This window comes from Pelophylax lessonae (genome assembly GCF_965119305.1).
Source record: "Pelophylax lessonae genome assembly, chromosome: 5".
NCBI classification, from domain to species: Eukaryota; Metazoa; Chordata; class Amphibia; order Anura; family Ranidae; genus Pelophylax; species Pelophylax lessonae.
Window position 1 is genome coordinate 388,399,873 of NC_138772.1, and position 20,240 is coordinate 388,420,112.

Consider the following 20,240-nt stretch of genomic DNA (forward strand, 5'->3'; position numbering starts at 1 on the left):
GACTGCTCAATTCCTGCCACGGTCATTTTCACATGCATATTGTATATTTCTATTTCATCACATGAATTGTTGCTCTTTCAAGTCCTCTTGCTCTTTTTATGTCAAATTTCCAACTCAAGAGGGAGGTAATAAAAGTAGTGCTATTATCCTCACCTTATTTTCTTCCAAAATTAGAATTATTTATCAGAACGATTCATTATCCTGATGACTGAAGTGATAAATAGCCTTTGTGTAGCATTTTCTGAGCTTTCACACCACACTTTCTCTTTTGTATTATTGGCATTTGTTTGGATTTTATAATTAGTTTAGAATGTTTATGGGCTTGCAGCATCGATCCAAGCTGTAGCTGTCCCCTGCCGGCTCTACACTGAAAACTGAGCAATCAAAAACCACTGATCGCTCAGTTCTTGGGTCCGCCCTGAGTACAGAGTGATGACTGTCAGTCACTGCTCTCTCCTGTGCCCCTCCAGCGCTCACTGGAACTCAGAACTGGGGAGAGCGAGTTAGCTGCTTGTTCAGGCTGAGGCTGAGGCCGGCATTAATATCAGGATCCCTGCTAAGACACCAGACTTTAGCACACTGTCGGCTGAATCTGGGTTACAGGAATGTGGAACTAAGTGCACTGCAGTGACACACAGGAGAAGTATGGCTTTGGCCATACCTCTCCTTTTAAAGATCATTTTGTTCTTTCCTTTTACAAGCCAATGTGAACACATGACAAATCTACAGTGAATGGATATTGAATGCATTTGCATAAACACTAGCCCTATAAATGTAAGTCAGCTTACGATCAGCAAATGTATATTTGTCCCAGTTTGTTAAACAACAAAACTTAAGAAAACTTAACAAAATTAAGCCCAAAACCAAAAATGTAATATATTACAACTAACCAATCATTAGACGTGATGGCTGCATTTTTTAGGCTTTTTTTTTTCATCTGGTGATCTGGCCCGTAACACACCTCGTGTATTAGAGTGCCCCCACTCTGAATGAAGGAACAAAGGGGCACCTTTGGACAAAGTCATTGTCAGTCTGGGGGGAAGGGAGTGTAGTTATGCTAGCAGATTTATATACACTAACAAACTGAAGCCAAACTCCAGCTAACAGTTTTTAAGCTGTCATAACAATAGCCTTTTTTCCCTTTTGGGATAAAGATTTTACATAAAGGAATAAAAGTTTACCATGTTTAGCACCCCTGTCAGTGGGTAATGGTTTGTTTTATCCGCTTAACTACTACATCTGCAGAGTAGCTTGTTCTGTTGAAAAACAACAGATTTACTAGTAAGATTACCAGTTGAAAATAAAATAAAGAAATCTTAAAAAAGAAAACTAGTGCAGTCACCAGATATAACAATGGGTAAGCTGCAAAATAAACAATGTTTGCTTTTGGGTTTAATACCACTTTAAAGAATATGTAAGCCCGATCAAATTAATCTCATATACTCTTTTAGATTTTACATTTTTTTAATTTTTTTTTATCCAGCCAGCAAGTAGCTGGATACTAGATACCACCAGCGATGAGATTGGGCATTTTCAGACTAGAATCCAAACCCACCAGAAACCTTTCACCAGTACGGGCCAATCATCTGCGCTTGTATATGTGTAGCTGCAGGGCAGGGAATGCCCTGGCTGTAGGTGATTGGCCCATACAGGTTACAGCTTCTTGACAGACTCCCACATATGGGTTCAGATCCTAGTCCAAACACACCTGAGCTCATCACTACCTATCACCTATTGAAAAAAAAAAATCAGTTTACAGACCTCAAAAACTAAAGCTGAATTGGATAGGGAGAGGAATGTTTCCCCTCTTATCAGGCAGCTCAAAACAAAGTTTCAGTGAAAGACATCTGTGTCTGAGAGGGGGTTTATTTTGTTGTGCTATCTCCTAATGTAACCCTAAGGCCCCTTACACAATCTGCCTGCTCAGCGGGGGATCTGTTCACTTATTCCCGCTAAACAGGCAGGCGGATGGCTGGTCCATGTCTGCTTTGCTTATGCTCTCCTCTATGGGCAGTCGGATGCAAACGAACTGCCTGCCCGTTTACACCCGTCTGCCATCCGATCCGCCAGACAGATGGGGAGCAGATCCCTATCCATCTGTTTTTAGCAAATAGGATAGGATCGGATGCAGGCAAGTGTCAACAGACATTCCATCATCCATCGTCCATGGACTCCATCCAGACACATTTTCGTTGACACCTGTCACTCTATAGAGGAGACTGAAGGGTCTGTTTGGGTCCTCCTGAAAAACTGACAGTGGGAACACTTTCTCATGCAATAAATACAGTAAACAAATAAATATAAAATATCTGTTTAAAAACATATACACCCTATAAAAATTATATTTAAAAAAAAAATGACCCAACATTAGGGCTGGTTCACACCACAAAAACTCACTCCAGATCTGCATGCATGTTTTTAGCATGTTCTGATGCACTTATAAAGAGTTTTTGATGTGTTTCGGATGCATTCCAGATGCTTTTTTCTTCTTTTTTCCTGTTTGCTTTTCCACTGTATTGGGGTCCGGTGCGTTTTTTATGCTTTTTTGATGCATTCTTGTGCGTTTTTGATGCAATTTACTGCATTCCAGTACAGTCCTTGTTCTTCTTTTTTTCTGGAACTGGAAAGCCCTGGAACTGACTTTACTCGTGTGAACTATGCCATTGGAAATCATATAAACTACTTTCCATGCGATTTGATGCTGAAAAAAAAAACGCACTGGACTGCATTTGGTGTGAACTAGGCCTTATAGTTTAATGTTAATGTATCATAGCCCTAACAACATTCTAAAAATTGCCGTGTTTACAGCATGGAGTAAATTCTGGAAGCCTAACATAAATCAGTGTTTTACCCATGCAGGGTTTAACAACCATTCCACTTGAATACTTTTCCCTGAAGCTGCATATACTTTCTTTGTTCACCCAGGGAAGCAATGTAATGTACCCTGTAAATCCTGGTATAGGGGAGCATGTGACTCATTCCCCTCCCTTCTACATGACAGCACAAGTGTTTGCCCACCTGTTCTGACTTATGCGCATGCGCTTTTGCATAATTTTGTGTGATTTTGCGAAAGTAACACAAAAGAAGTGCTTTACTCCTTTTTATTTCAACTTTGCTGCACCAAAGCGCATCGTACTTTGTTGTAGGAATCGATCGATTATCGGCAATGCCGATATATCGGGGGCCGATATGAACTTTCCCGATATATCGGAATCGCCCCCTTAGGTTACCGATATTGCCGATATTTCGGGAAAGAGCTTGTACCAGAGTGATGCCTGCAGCTAGAGGCATCACCCTGGTACTGGCGTCCATACCTGACGGTCAGCTGTCTTGTAATGACAACCGATGCGGCTGAGAAGCCGATTGGCTGTCATTACAAGGAGCGGGAGGGGACGTCCCACTGCTCCCACAGCTCGCCCGGGTCTCCCGTCCCACTGGGAGACCCGGGCATCCTACCTGCACGGCCGCCAAAGAGAAGACCCAATCAAATCCACATTCGGCTCTGATCGGGTCTCCAGGTTAAAAACCTGGAATTGATGTCATGACATCACTTCCGGGTACTCGACGGCAAATTCAAAAAAATGCTAGCATTCAAAACAGTCAAACTTGGCGTTTTTAATGCTTTTAAGGGCAGAGGAGGGGTTTGGGGTCTTTTAGACCCCCATATAACTTCACCAGAGTACCTGTGAAAAATAAAGAAAAACTTTTTTTTTAATGTCCGAAAATTTTGGCCAATATCGGTCAATACCGATATCCGATGACCAAAATATTGGTATCAGTATCAGCACTAAAAAATTGATATCGGTCGATCACTACTTTGTTGAAATACATTTGGGCACACATTTTAATAGGGTCCTATTAAGAATGAATTACACCATTGGGCGTCTGCAAGAGGGATGCTTGTTTTTTTGTGTGATTTTTGTCCGCAATGCACAAATTTTAACCTAGCCTTAGACCAGTGATGGCGAACCTTGACACCCCAGATGTTTTGGAACTACATTTGTCATGATGTCCAGCTACACTGCAGAGTGGATGAGCATCATGGGAAATGTAGTTCCAAAACATCTGGGGTGCCAAGGTTCAGCATCACTGCCTTAGGCAATTAGTGATATCACTAGGGGATGGAGAGAGAGTCTTAAGCCCTATGTAAGCTTGATCGTGGGCTTTGTTTTCACACTGTGGAGGCCAGTATTAAAGTGAACCTATTGCCTTGCCCTGCATATTCAAAGAACATAGTCAACTTATTGTATGAACCTTTTGATAATGAAACGTGTTTTTTTTTTCTCTCTTTTTTTTTTTTTTTTTTTAATGCACCTAGCCATTTTTTGCTTTAATGCTGGTAAACGGCCATGTTGAATTACACATTAATCCTGTGGATGGAGCAAACACAAGAAAAACAGTCATCAGATCACCTACTGGGACCTATAGTGATGGTCAAGAACATTCCATTATTCTCCTTCGTAACAAAAGGTAACCGATTTTGCTTATAAAGCAATTGCCATAAAATTGTTTTAATTAAGACAAAACCCTATCTGGGTATGTATGCATACCTACCAACTATTTGAGATGGGAACAAGGGAAACATATTAGCAAAAATATGTAGGCAAAGGGCATGTCCCCTGCCAAGCCCCCTTAAAGGAGAATTGTACAAAAAAATTATTAGTTAAACCCACAAGTGTTTTTTTTTTTTTTTTTCACCACTACTATATTTTTATACTGGCTTTTGACATTTCTAAATGCAGCAATTTAGAAATTGGGTGAAAGGTTTAACACTTTTTGAAAGATAAATAGTGTATTTTTTAAACCACTATATAGATTAAATGAGGAACAAATGAAGAGGCAAGAGAGACAGATTGACTTTATTCCAAATTAGGGACAGTCCCTCAAAATCAAAGACATTTGGGAGCTATGACCTATGTGTATACATCAGTTGTTTTATAACTTATTAAACAATGAGTTTTTGATTTAGGATCATTATACCCAGTATCAACCAAAATTTGTGTGAAGATTTTGTGTAGGGTTTGTTTAGCTGTAAACTTACATAAAGGATATGTTATTATAAAGATGTATTATGTTTCAACTTGACGTGTTAAAGGAAGTCTTCCTTGGTGTGAAAGCTAATTTGGCTTTTAAACAGCTACCCTGTATTGATCATTACCGACATCTGATTATTTACAGTGCAGCTAACATACCGTTATTTGTTTTCTAGGCTGTTAAGTGTGCAGGTTGATGAAGGGAAACCAGCAGAGGTGAAACTCAATGGTCAATCTGTGGATACGACTGCCATAAATGCTTCTAGCTTTTTCATTGGAGGAGTACCTGGCAAAATGGGCGCCACCATGCTCAGGACATCTCAGTCCTTCTATGGATGCATTCAGAATCTGATTTTAAATATGGAGTAAGTTTGATACTGTATTCTGTATGGATTTCCTTATTGCGGTTAGGTATATGATGCAGAATAATCATTAAGAAATGTGTGTGGCCCTATCATGCAAAGCTTTAAAGATGAATTCTAGAAATGTGTGTGGCCCTATCATGCAAAGCTTTAAAGATGAATTCTAGAAATGTGTGTGGCCCTATCATGCAAAGCTTTAAAGATGAATTCAGGAAATGTGTGTGGCACTATCATGCAAAGCTTTAAAGATGAATTCAGGAAATGTGTGTGGGCCTATCATGCAAAGCTTTATAGATGAATTCTAGAAATGTGTGTGGCCCTATCATGCAAAGCTTTAAAGGTGAATTCTAGAAATGTGTGTGGACCTATCATGCAAAGCTTTAAAGATGAATTCAGGAAATGTGTGTGGGCCTATCATGCAAAGCTTTATAGATGAATTCTAGAAATGTGTGTGGCCCTATCATGCAAAGCTTTATAGATGAATTATAGAAATGTGTGTGTCCCTATCATGCAAAGCTTTAAAGATGAATTCTAGAAATGTGTGTGGCCCTATCATGCAAAGCTTTAAAGATGAATTCTAGAAATGTGTGTGGCCCTATCATGCAAAGCTTTAAAGATGAATTCTAGAAATGTGTGTGGGCCTATCATGCAAAGCTTTAAAGATTAATTCTAGAAATGTGTGTGGCCCTATCATGCAAAGCTTTAAAGATTAATTCTAGAAATGTGTGTGGCCCTATCATGCAAAGCTTTAAAGATGAATTCTAGATTCAGTCAATCATGCATGACCACATGCGCCTATAGCATATACACATATGCGCATTGGAAAATATCTCAAGCGTTGTTATGCATGGTCAGGTATTATTGGCTGAATGTTTGTATTTTCTGTAATCTGCCAAGTCCTTATTTGCAAATGAGCTTCACTGGAAAACCAGACCTATAGTCATTTTTTGGCAACTTCATTCATGGTGGTTGATTTAAAAAAAGTTAAATAGACTGTACATATTACACGTTTTTTCCCCAGAGCTTATTGAATGAGGAGAAGCTTGGCTGACTTCCATCATCCAATCATGTGCATGCAAAAAAAAATGTTTTTTTTTTTACTTTGTACGTGATTGTGCATTCTTTGAATTTTCACCACCTCCAGCTCTGGAGAAAATTCTCTTGTAAAATGAACAGCTTATTTGCTTTTAGTAAATCAACCCCATAGCTTCTCTCTGGGTCATAAAGGAAGGGAAATAAGCAAACTTCTTAAATCCTAAGGATGCGGTTTATTTCTATAGGTCCTGAGGATTATTATTCCTGCCATATGTTTCTTTTTTTTTTTTTTTCCATAAAGTTTTTTATTGAAAAGTAATTGTGCATACAGCATGAGCATTAAACATCCAACAAGTGTTTAACAAAAAAAACGTACATAAATCCAAATGATAAGAAATCTCTGCATTACAGTTAACAGTAGAATGGTACATACTAAGCAATAACAGTATATATTCAAGTAAAAGCAGGAGGGGGGGTAAAGAAGATGAAAAGGGGAGAATTTGGGGGTGTAGATGATTTCCTTTTATCCGGTCTATCCTAAGCATGTCAATTTATCTATGTTCTATGAAATCCTCAATCTTAATTTTATACCTTTTAATGAGGAATAAGTGAGAGCGCTCCTTGTAATGAGGCAACGAAAACCTGAGAGCTGAGAAATAAAGATATTTGCAACACTAAAATTGACCCGTGGTGCAAACCTAATCGCAAGACTTGTGTTTAGAGTAGGATTATGAGTAGTAGTCTAGGCAACCCCTCACAACCCTGTGTTAGGGGGGGGAAGCCTCTTGACTAAAACAAGAGCAAACAGAGCAAGGAGATAAACAGCAATCTTATACCTCAGAGGGTAAGGATTTACAACTATTATGACATAAGAACAGAATACGTATTTGTTGTTTGGAAGTGGGACCAACATGCCCATGTGTTTGAAAACTTTTTAGGGGTATCTTTTGCTATATGTATGAGCTCCTCCATCTCTGCAATTTTTTTTACTCTGATGATCCATTCTTTTATGGATGGCACCTCTGTGGATTTCCAGTGTACTGGTATACACAACTTGGCTGCATTTATAAGGTGTATGGGTAAGGTTTTGCGGTATGAGGTGACTGAGATGTTAGAATGATGAAGGAGAAACTGGGCAGGGTTAAAGTCTAAAGAGTACGTGGATACCTGAGTTATTAGTTGATGGATTTGTGACCAAAAGGGTTTTATTCGTGGACAATCCCACCAGATGTGTAACAGTGAGCCTGTGTCTTGAGAGCAGCGCCAACATTTATTGGGTAAAGTCGAGTTGAAGCGATGGAGGAGCTCTGGAGTTCTATACCATCTTGTAGTGAGTTTAAAGTTGTTCTCTTGTGTGACCACGTTAACAGAACCCTTGTGGGACAATGTAAAAATACGCTCCCAGTCCCCTTCTGACAGATCCAGGTGCAGATCACGTTCCCATGAAAGGCAGGCCTTTCCCGCTTTCGTGGAAAAATTCACAAAAAATAGATTATGTATCGCTGAGATCACATGTCTTTGGGGGGTATTTTGCGTACATAGAATTTCAAACTGTGTGAGTGAGCGTGAGATTTGCTGATCTCGGTTGATCTCTTTCAAGTAATGTCTAATCTGTAGGTATAGCCAGAAGGGGAAGGAATTATTTCTAGACCTGGCCGAGACGTCGGCATACGTGAGTAAAGCATCATTTTGGAAGAAGTGGTGGGCTAGTATATTTGAGTGAGGCCAAATATCACAGATACGGGGTATATGTGTACCTGGCAAAAATGCTGGGTTGTTATTGATCGGCGTTAGCGGACCAGGATTAGAAGAGAGTTTGAATTTAGAGCAAGTGGCTTTAAAACATTTTAGTGTTGGGCCAATTAAAGGGTGATTCTTGAGTGAGGGGGGAATGAAATTATCTGGAATCCATGGCATAGAGGCAAGGTTAAGTGAGCTAAAGGAGGTTTCTATTGTTATCCAGTCTTTCAGATCTTCATGAACGTTCCAGTCCACTACTCTAGACAAGTGGCATGCCCAGTAGTAATGCTGAACATCTGGAAGGCCGACACCACCTTTATGTTTAGGTCTAGTCATTTGTTCGTAGCTAATCCTAGGTCTCTTATGATTCCAAAGAAAATTGGAGCAAATTGTTTTAAGATTTTGAAAAAATTGGCGCGGGATAGCAATAGGAATAGTTTGAAGGAGAAATAAAATACGCGGAAGAACGTTCATCTTGAGCAGAGAAGCTCTGCCAAACCAGGAGAAGAACGATCTGTCCCATCTACGCAGGTCTTCTGTGATGGTTTTAAGAATAGGAGGGAAGTTTGAGGTAAACAAATCCGTCAGTTTGGAGGGAAGAGAGATACCTAGATATTTGACTGCCTTTGATTCCCATTTGAAAGGGAAGTTCTGCTTACATTGGGATAGAACCTGGGCTGGAAGGGATATGTTCAAGGCTTGGGATTTACTAAAATTTATTTTAAGATTGGAAATTGTTTTGAATAGTTCGAAATCTTTTAGAACATTGGGAATGGTAACAAGTGGTTCCTGGAGGAATAATAAAATGTCATCAGCGAAAGCTGCCAATTTGTAGGTACGTTTTCCTATTGTTACTCCTTTGATATTTTGATTTGCTCTAAGACCACACAGCAGGGGCTCTAGAGTGAGTATGAACAAGATTGGGGAGAGCGGGCAGCCTTGCCTCGTACCATTTCGTAGGGAGAAGGCGTTCGACAGGTGGCCATTTACCCTCACTCTGGCCGAGGGCGCATTGTATAGGGACATCACAAAAGTAAGCATTTTGGATCGGAAACCCATGTGATGAAGGACCGCATACAAATAGTCCCATGCCAACCTGTCGAACGCCTTCTCCGCGTCCAGTGCCAAAAAGAAGCCTTGTTTATGAGAGGAGGTAAGCAAGTGATGTAAATTGATTGCCTTGATAGTATTATCCCTCGCCTCTCTACCTGGGATGAATCCTACCTGATCTTTGGCAATGAGTGAGGTTAGAAGTGGTTGGATGCGATTGGCTAATATCTTGGCAAAAATCTTTATATCGACATTCAGTAGGGAAATAGGTCTATAGTTGTTAACTGCCGTGTTGTCCTTCCCTTCCTTGGGGATGATAGTTATGTGTGCTTCAAGAAGTCTATTTGGCTGTGTAGGAGGAGATGAAAGGGAGTTAAAGGCTTTCAAGAAAGGTCCGCATAGACGATCTAGAAAAGTTCTATAATAGGTTGTTGAGAAACCATCGGGGCCAGGACTCTTCCCCGTTTTCATTTGATGTACTGCTAATCTGAATTCTACCTCCGATATTGGGCTTTCAAGAGATGTGGCAATTTCATTTGAGATCGCCTTAGGGCAATGTTGATCAAGAAATGAGTTTAGGAGTCGGGTTCTTTTAGACGAGAGATTGGGTGTCAGGGGCGTAGGATTGAGATTGTATAATTCCGTATAATATTTCTCGAACTGCGCTGCTATGTCTGGTGTAGCTGTGTATGATTTACCTGAAGAATCTTTAATACAGTGGATGGTGGAATTCGCCTTCTTCGATTGAACACATCTAGCTAAAAATTTCCCGCATTTGTTACCTTGTTCATAAAATAATTTATGTGACAATGTTAGTTTACGCCTGTATTTGGAGTCTAAGAGTTCTTTCAGCTTTGTTCTTTCTGTGGACAGTTCCTGGAACGTTTGTGTAGCCCTAGATTGCTTGTGTAAAGTTTCTAACTTTTGGATTTTTTCTATTATGGCCGACATCTCGGCCTGTCTTTCCTTGTTTCTAGCTGTCTTCATAGCCATAAAAATTCCCCTTAGGGTGCATTTGTGTGCTTCCCATTGCGAAATGGCCGTAACATCTGGAGTATCATTTGTATTAAAGAACTCAGTGATCTGGGATTCTATGTTAAGGATGTCATGTTGCTTAGTTAGTAACGACGAGTCTAACCGCCAAATTTTTGTGCTGGGAGGAGTTCCGGGGATGGCTAGCGTCATGGAGATCGGATGATGATCTGATATTAGCATTGGTTCTATGGTCGATTTGGTCAGGAACGGTAGGTCTTTTTGCGTCAAAAACAGGTAATCTATCCTGGTATATTTATTGTGCGGGGGTGAAAAGAATGTGTAGTCTCGTTCAGAAGGGTGTTGAATCCGCCAGACATCATGTAACATAATAGATTGTAGGGACTTTTTGATTTTGGTAAGCGCACTGTATGTAATGGAAGTGGTGCCTGAGGATGTGTCTATTAGGAGGTTAAGAGCCACATTAAAGTCTCCTCCCAGAATGGTTGTACCCTTTTGGAAAGTGGCAAGAGATTGAGTCACTTTGTTAAAAAAGCTAACTTGGTGCTTGTTAGGGCTATAAATGGTAGCCAATGTCACTATGTGTCCTTTCAGTTTTCCTTTCAGAAAGATAAAACGTCCTTCCTTATCTATTATAGAATCCAGGGCTTCCCATTGGGCGTTTTTTGAGATTAGGATTGAAACTCCTTTGGTCTTGGCCAAAGGGTTGGTAGCGTGATAATTGGAGGTAAAGTATCTGTCACCGAATTTGGGTACAGCATCTGAACGAAAGTGTGTTTCTTGGATTAGGATTGCATCAGCTTTTAATTTGTGGGCCAAAGATAACACTTGGGAGCGCTTCTCAGGTATATTAAGACCCTTGGCATTAAGAGAAACTATTTTAAGATAGACCTTGTCCGAGGGTGTGGACCTAGTCGGCATGTTGGGAGAAGATAGCGAGGGGGTAAAGGGCAGAGAGAGAAAAGGAAGGACAAAGGAAGAGGAAAAAAAAAAAAAAAAAAGGGGGGGGTAGGTGTACCACTCTCCCTTTTCGCTCACAACAAAAAAAAAGGGGGTAGGTGAGCAGAACGGGAGCCGTATAAGCGTGTATTTAGTGTAAGAGAATAAGTAGTATGTAGGCTATACTTGTAGGATGTTGTGTGTAAAAACAGAGAACGAGGTGGCACCTTTTCCGTGTGGGGATAGAAAAAAAATTAATCCCTCAGAGAAAAGGAAAAACGAGAAAAAAAAAGACAAAAAAGACCGGAGGTATCGGTTATTATGAATAACCGTCCCTTAAAATTACAATCCGGAAAGTGTCGACAGGGCTCACAAGGAATCCCGTCGTGTGGAGGCGTAACTGGAAAGAACTACGGACTAAGTTGTAACGCCATCATCCAAGGAGCCAACTTAAGTAACTATGTGGGAGGTATGTGTAGGCAAAAACTAATTGTTCACTGACACATGGGGAGCAACTATCACCTGTATCCCGCTTTGAGAGGTTAAGAAATGTGTCCGCGGACCTCTAGTCAAGCTGAATGAAGTGTAAACTGCTGGGAGGGGAGGAGGAGTACCTCCCCCATAAGACCTAGATAAGCATCTGCCTAGACATGTCTAGGGATTTGTGATAAACCCACTTAAGGAACTCACTTAAGGAACCCACTTAAGGAAGTATATTATACTTCAACCTACGTTGATAAACCATCATTAAAGTCATTAAGATTCTAATTAACTTTTCACCTTTACACCCAGACAAATGCAGGAGGAGGATGGAGCTCGTATAGGTTGAACAGACCAGTCTGCTAGATATTATAGGTAGCACATGTCCCATTAGGGGGGGCCTCAGCAATAGCCATTGTGAGAGCATGTCGCATACTTTAGAAAGACCTATATTTGTGGCACGTATGAGACAAATTATCGGGTAGAATTTAATATAGGGCAACAGGATTCTTTCGTAAGTGCCATCAAAAATAGGCTCAGTCTTTAGAAAGATGGTATCTCAATAAAAATGTGAAGTAACTTTACGCTCTATATCCTTCCTCCTGCGTCGTCTACCCTGCATTAGCATCATTGTGCACTAGAAACAAACAATCTAAACATGTTATAAAACAACCACACAATTGTATGCAGCATTGCAAATAAGGGTAGAAGAAGGAAGGGTTAGCAGTCCCCAGTAAGGTCAGTGTTCACCTGTAGTTATAGCCTAGGGGGCTGTAGCGACCTCATCTCTATTCCAAAGAATGTCCTCAAATTGTTGCCTGTGTTCACTTCAGGTACCTAGACAGAATGGGTAAAAGAGAGAAAAAAAAAAAAAAAAAAGGGTCTCAAATAGTTAGACGGTGAATCCATGCTTTGGGGAGTATCTGCTTCCATAGATCACCAGGATGGCAATGTAGACAATAGAGCGTAACTGTGCAAACCGGGTGTCTTATGATAGGTCGGTTCAAAAAATACGCTGAGTAGCGTGCAACAGGTTTCAGGAATAACACACTTTGTTACATAGGTAAAAAAAAAAAAAAAATTTGAAAGGGCTGGTGAGAGAATAGATTTCGCCAAGGCTGATTATCTGTGGTAATCCTGCCGTGGCCTACGGTGTACAGGGGAAGCAGTTGGGCTGTTACCTCTGCCCGGACGTTGAGATGGTTCTGTGTTTCTCCTTGGTGAGTAGGATCTGCGGCGGCGGATACTGAATTCATCCCTTTCAGGGATAGTGTCCATGGAAGTAACTCTGCGCAAGGAAGAGGCGGAGTATGGGTTCGACCAGTCCGGAAGCTCGATTAAAGGTAGGTTTAGAATCTCACAAAATGCTCGCATATCGTCCGGGGATCTAAGCAAGGCAGTCCGACCCTGAGCGGAGGCAGAAAGACAAAATGGAAACTTCCATTTATAAACAATTGACCTGGATCTCAATGCCTCCAGGAGGGGGCGCAAATCTCTCCTCTTTTGAAGGGTGATGGGGGAGAGGTCTTGGAATATTTTAACCTCATTCCCCTGATACAGAATCTCCCTCCTGTCTCTTGCCCGCCTCAGGACGTCTTCTTTCATTCTGAAGCTCGCCAGACAGCATACAACATCCCTGGGAGGATCTGAATCCCTGCCTCTCGGTCTTAATGCTCTATGGATCCTATCGAAGTGAATGGTAGTGTCAGGGGGTCTGCCTAGAAGATCGTTAAATAAGGCGCCCGTAGCTTGTTGCAATTGAGAGGGTTCAATCGTTTCCGGGAGACCTCTGATTCTCAAGTTGTGTCTGCGACCGCGGTTGTCTAGATCTTCTAGATGTCTTTGCATTTCTCTCAGCTGAGCAGAATGAGCTGAAGTGGTTCTCATATTGTGCTGTATATCAACCTCATGTCGTGCAGTGGCTCCCTCTATGTTCTCCATTCTCAGACCCATAGATTGGAGGTTCTGCTTAAGATCAGCAATTGCTGCCGCAAATGAGTTCTTTATATCAGAAGCTACCAGTCTGAAGAAGCTACCAGTCTGAGTGCTCCCATGTTTACTGGCATATCATTTGGAATGTCTATGTCTGTCGGTGGTGCTTGTTCAGAGATCGCGGGGCTGGTGCAGGGAGAGCGTGCAGCTTGCTGGGCATGTGGCGTTTGTGGGGTGGTCTGTGCTTCACGTTCCTGCACACCTCTGAAGTGCTCCGGGATACTGTGTGACTGAGACGATCCCTGATCCCTTGGAGAGCGGGATCGAGATTGGGAATTGTTCCCTGAATTTTTCCCCATGGTTGTTTTAAAAGGGTACCTCCTATAGGCTGATTGCACGGCTCCTATGGAAAATAGCTGGGGGTTCAGGCGCCCATTGCCTTCTTACTCCTAGCCAGACCCCTTAAAACATCATATGCATGGCCCCAGAGATAAGAAAGGAGTGGCAGATCTTTCTTATGTGCCAATTGTGCAGAGTGGCAGCTGGGAGTGATTATGCTCTGTGGGGTTGGCAGGGGGTCATATGTCAGTGACTGTGAGTCTCCGGGGGCCCCCAGACAAATATGGAGTGAGTGCGGCCTAGTCAATATGGCGGCCGGCCGCGCTAGGCCCGAGCTGGAGGAGGTAAAATAAGCCTTTTTCTGGTAGTGCCGGCAGTGGTGTGCTACTGTGGGCGTATCGGTAGGTATTTTCAGGATGGCTGAGGGTCGGATGTCTTACCCAATTGTCGATCGCGGTCATCGGCCGCCTACGCGAGCCCGGGGATTCACCGGCGGCGGGTCGCGAGTAGGCCGCAGACTCCGATTTGCAACCGTCTGATCTCAAAAGTTCAAAATGGGGATATCCCCAGGTGCCCCTCAGATTCCACAGTCTCCTGGTGCTGGATTCTATAATTTGGCCGGCTCCGGATGCCTGGATGGCCCTTGATTGTCCGCTGGCGTTCTGGAGCCCTGGAGAAAGCGTCCAGCGCGGCTGACTTCCGGTTACGCCCCCCCCGCCATATGTTTCATCTAGCTGCAAGTTTGTATTTGCTTTTCATGTTATGTGGGCCCCAAAAACAGACTTTTTTTTTTTTTTTTCTTTTTTACACAGAGCAGGTTGTTATTTTTCTTAAAATAGTTTTAGTTTGTTAGGGTGACAGATTAGATATAACACTGCTTCCTGGTTATTTTGGGTAAAAAAAAAATCTTCTATGGATACTGAAGTCGCAGGAAACACTGCACCTTTTAGTAAATGTTACAAATACCCCTTAAAGAATATCTAAACCAACAAATTACAATTAATATATTGAAGTTTACCAGTGTTCAGTCTTTATTTTCTCCTGATTATTCTACCAGTAACACACTTTCTGTCCCTGGGTGGCTACATTGACTTCCCCACTGTTTAACCACTTTACCACCGGAGGATTTACCTGCTAAAAGACCAGGGGTTTTTTTGCGATTTTTTACTGCGTGACTTTAACGGACAATTGCGCGGTCGTGCAATGCTGTACCTAAACGAATTTCACGTCCTTTTTTTCCCACAAACAGAGCTTTCTTTTGGTGGTATTTGATCACCTGTGCAATTTTTTGATCACGCGCTATAAACAAAAAAAGAGCGTAATTTTTGCAAAAATAACAATATTTTTCACTTTTTTTTATATGAAATTCCCCCCAAAAAAATGTAAAAATCAAAATTTTTTAACATTTTCGGCCAATTTGTTTTACGCTACCTATGTTTGGTAAAAAAAATCGGAAAAAGCGTATTTTGATTGGTTTGCTGCGACATTGCGGCGGACAGATCGGACCCTTGACTGACATTTTTGACACTTTTGGGGGTACCAGTGACATTACTGCAGTAATCAGTGCTATATATATGCACTGTTACTGCAAAAATGACACTGGCAGGGAAGGGGTTAACTGTATTGGACAGGGAGGGGTGGGTTAGGGGTGTCCTAGGGTCGTGGCTTTCCTATTGGTGTAAGAAAGGGATCACGTTTCTACATAGTAGAACCGTCTGATCTTCATTTTTACACAGGGGAGAATGACAGGCGGCTTAAGTGTAGAAGAAGGCCGGCTCTGTCTTTCTTACGCCGCTATCGTCGTTCTCAGGCTGACCGGCGGATCGGTAGATGTACTCCAGCACTCCTCCGTGAACGAGCCGAGGCAGGCGCGCGCCTCGGCGGGCGCGCGCTCGCCCGCTATTGGCTCTAGAAGGAGTGACAGGCGAGCGACGTAGACCTACGTCACTCTGCCTGGCCGGGGCCGACTGCCGCAGTAAATATACTGTGAGCAGTCAGCAAGTGGTTAAAGTGTAACTCCACCTTCATTGGAAAAAAAAAATAGCAAAAGAAAAAAATACAGCATATATAATTGTGACTCAAGTCATATTGTAATTAAATGTTACTAAAAATTACCTTTCCTTTTCATACTACAGTTCTGTAACCTTCTGTAAAATGCAATGCAATATGGCTACCTGAAGGTGTTCTGTACACAAAATGTGTACAGAACGCCCCCCAGAAACATCATTTCTTGCTTGTGTGATTGGCTCACTGATATTCCCAGAAGTCGGGAAGTCCCAGATGTCATTTTTGGTGAGAAACTCCCAATAAGAAATTACGTCTAAAGGGAGGAAGACCCTGCAATTTTCCTCATTAGAGCCCTGCAGGCACTGCACCTGATAATTATGAAATCACTCCCATTAGACTCACTGAGCACATGGGTACAGACAAACACACAGGGATTTCTTCAGAATAACAAAGGGTAGGAATCTGCAACAACGTTTGTTAAAATCCTTGCAATGTAAATAACCCAGGGAAATGTTTTTTTTCTCAACTTCTCAACTTTTTTACTCTTTAATACCCAGGCTGGACTTCAAACATGTTCATTTCAATCAGATAGGGGTGGAGAGGTTAGCAGTTTACAGAAGGAAGATAAGTTCAGCTCACAGAAAGTGACAAGGGCACTTTGGGGGAGATTTACTAAATTTGGTGCACTCAGATTCTAGTGCAGCTGTGCATGGTAGCCAATCAACTTCTAACATCAGCTTGCTCGAATAAGCTGTGGTAATAAGCCCCCCGTTCACATCAGTGCGATTTGACATGTCATATCGCATGACAAATCGCAGCCAATTTCCAGCAATGGCACTGTGCCAATCAGTGTAACGCCAACTTTGCAGCAATGCACTGATTTCCAAAAGTGGTTCCTGCACTACTTTTGGTAACTTTGGGGGGATTTTAATAGACATCTGTGCAGGAATCCGCACAGATGTCTTTCAAATCGCCCCAAACTTGTACTGAAATGCGGGTTTGAACTAGTGCGAGTTCAGCTGAACTCGCACGATTACAAAGCCGCGTATATTGTGAACGAGGGTTAAAAACCTGGAAACTTGAGTTATTGCTTTGCACGGCTGCACCAGATTTCTGGTGACATTTTCTGTAATTGCCGAAAAGATAAAAACAAATTCAGCCATCACAACAAAAGAAAAGCTGAAATATTCAACATTTTTGTTTTTGGGTTTTATATCATTTAAAACCACTTTCAGAACGGAGGATTTTCCCCCTTAATGACCAGGCCCTATTTTGCAATTCGGCACTGTGTTACTTTAACAGACAAGTACGCTGTCGTGCGACACTGTACCTAAATAAAATTTACGTCCTTTTTTCCCCACAAATAGAGCTTTCTTTTGGGGGTATTTGATCACCTGTGCAATTTTTATTTTTTGCGCTATAAACAAAAAAACGCGCCAATTTTGCAAAAAAAAAAAAAAAAACAATATTTTTCACATTCTGCTATATAACATTCCCCAAAAAAAAAAAAAGTAAAATCAAAATTTTTAACATTTTAGGCCAATTTGTTTTCTGCTACATATTTTTGGTAAAAAAAAAAAACGCAATAAGCGTATTTTGATTGGTTTGCGCAAACGTTTTTGCGTTTACTAACTACGGGAAAGATTTATGTTATTTTTATTGTTTTTTTTTTTTACTAGTAATGGCGGCGATCTGCAATTTTTCGCGGGACTGCGACATTGCAGCGGACAGATCGGACCCCTAGCTGACATTTTTGTCACTTTTAGGGGTACCATTGAAATTACTACAGTAATCAGTGCTATAAATATGCATTGTTACTGTAATAATGACACTGGCAGGGAAGGGGTTAACAGTAGAAGTGATCAAGGGTTAAATGTAATACTAGGGGAGTGATTTTTAACTGTGGGGGGGTTGGACTTGTGAGATGATCACAGAGACATGCGATCCTATATAGCAGGATCGCATAGCCTCTGTGATCATCCGAGGGAGAAGGACGGACGGCTGTGTTTACATCAGCCGTCCGTCCTTCTCTGTCAGCGGGGGGAGATCGCTGGTGTCCGGCGGCAATCGGGTCATCTGACACTCGCGCCAGCTTCCCCGCGTGCTCACCCCCTGGCTCCTCCCAGGCAGATGACTTTTATTAACATGATTCTGCCTGGGACTGCCACTTTTGCCAACGTAAATGTACAGTGCATAGTTGGCAAGTGGTTAAAGCAGTAGTAAGCACTGCTGGGAGACTTGTACCTAAAGGTAAGCTCACCTATAGGTACAAGAAATATCTCCTAAACATGCACTGTTTAGGAAATATTCTCAGTTTCTTCAGCTGGTGATGTCACCAGCGGACATGCTTTAAAGGGGCGGCATACCCGTGCCGTCCCTTCAGATCTCTGTGCTGCTGCCGTGACTCCTGTGCACATGCTTGGGAGTAACGTCATTGTGGCTCGGCCATTCTAATGGCCGGAACTCACAAACCCGGAAGGAAGACCTGGTGAAGATGGAAGCCCTGTCAGCGGTAACAGCGTCGCTGGAGGACTTTGTTTTCAGGTAAGTCTTTCATATTGTGCTAGAATGCGATTGATACTAGCACATTATATTACTTTGCCGGAGGACTATTTTTTTTTTTTTAAATAGGTGAAAGTTTACTACTGCTTTGGGGAAAAAGTCAGCTTTAGATTTCTGTAAATTTTTCCTCTTTATGAACTGCCAATGGAAGGAACCATGACACTGGGCTACATTATCCAATGACCTTGAAGTGTCTTTGACTGTTATATTCCAGTCAAATGACTGCGGTACATGCAGAAATTTTCCAAACCCTATTATGGCTCTTAGACATAGCGAGAATAATTTTAGTCACCGGATTGTCTATTCACACTGCTACAAATGCTCAGGAAAATGTATATTATATATATCTTCATGCAGGCAACCCAGCAAGCGTGTGAAGGTGGATGCAGAAGGAATTAAATTGCTGTAACGAACAGTAATTGTACAATATCTTCAGTAATATGCTGTGTCGCTTTAGTCATAGTTGCTCTTTTAGTAATCTAAATATTAATCGGTATTTCAATTATCACATTAATTAGGCGATTGGATTTCACTATGGTTATTAAGTATGAAAAAGTACAAATGGATAGCTGCATGCTAACGGAGAAACCTGCTATCAACAACGAGGAACCAGACGCACAACCGACAGTAATCCCGCTTGTCACAGAAAGGAAAATGTCTCTGACCACACCCATAGAGAAATCCTCTGTCACTAAGGTAAGCAAAGGATATTTACATAGAAAAAGACCCTTTACTGCAAGCAGCAAGATTTCTTCCTGAATGAACAGTTTGGTCTGCAATCCCTATTTGACAGATTGGGGTTGATTTACTAAAGGCAAATAGACTGTGCACTTTTCAAAGTGCAGTTGCTCCAGAGCTTAGTAAATGAGCAGAAGCTCTGCTGACTTCCATCATCCAATCATGTGCAAGCAAATTTTTTTTTTTTCCTTGCGCGTGATTGGGTGCTCTTTGCAAAGTGAAGCTTTGCCTCATTTACTAGACTCTGGGACAACTGCCCTTGCAAAGTACAACTGCACTTTGCAAAGAGCACAGTCTATTTGCCTTTTAGTAAATCAACTCCTTTAGTGAATCAACCCTATTGCGTTTACTTATTTACTTAAAACATTTTTCTTGGTGTGAGACTTATCTACTGGGTAAAGGCTAGGAGAACATCTGTCCCACTATTGCTTCCATTGCAAATCATTAAAAATATATTCTTATCATCAGCTTTAGTTTAGAACTGTTATATAGCAATCACATGATCTAAAAAGGTCCACATGGATGGTATTATTGGGCAGATGACACTACATTCTGGTATGCTGTATTTTGTTATGAGCTGTGCTACTGGGTCTTGATTAAAACCTTTAGATTTAAAGGGCAGCTCCACTTCCGTGGGAAAAAATATAGCAAAAAAAATTTTTTTAATTTTAATGTTATTTACTCAATTAAATATTATTATTTTTATTATTATTATTTCAATCTGGAGTGCCATCATTTTCTGTAAAAATGCAATATGGAAATCTGGAGGCTTGCTGTACACAGTTGGTATACAGAACACCTCCAAAATGTAATTTCTTGCTTGCATGATTGGCTCACTGATGTTCTGAGAAGTCTAACATAAAATTAGGCCCCATTCCCACTTGTGCAACTTGTGGACCTCAAAGTCGAATGGCAAGTCGCACCCAATGTTTCCCATCGAGGAACACTCATATCTGTGTGATTTAAAGTCACAGCGACTTTAAAGAAGTTCCTGCACTACTTTGGTCAGACTTTCATGTGACTTGAGGGC

The 20,240-nt window shown here is 41.5% G+C and overlaps 1 protein-coding gene across 1 annotated transcript in view; it reads left to right on the plus strand.

The window, feature by feature from the left end:
- LAMA1 (laminin subunit alpha 1) overlaps positions 1-20,240 on the plus strand; it is a 256,439-nt gene that overhangs the window by 218,609 nt on the left and 17,590 nt on the right. The window contains exons 54-56 of the mRNA XM_082258773.1: positions 4,319-4,470; positions 5,210-5,398; positions 18,991-19,168. Of these exons, the coding sequence (XP_082114899.1) occupies positions 4,319-4,470; positions 5,210-5,398; positions 18,991-19,168 (519 nt within the window). The remainder of the gene's footprint in view (positions 1-4,318; positions 4,471-5,209; positions 5,399-18,990; positions 19,169-20,240) is intronic.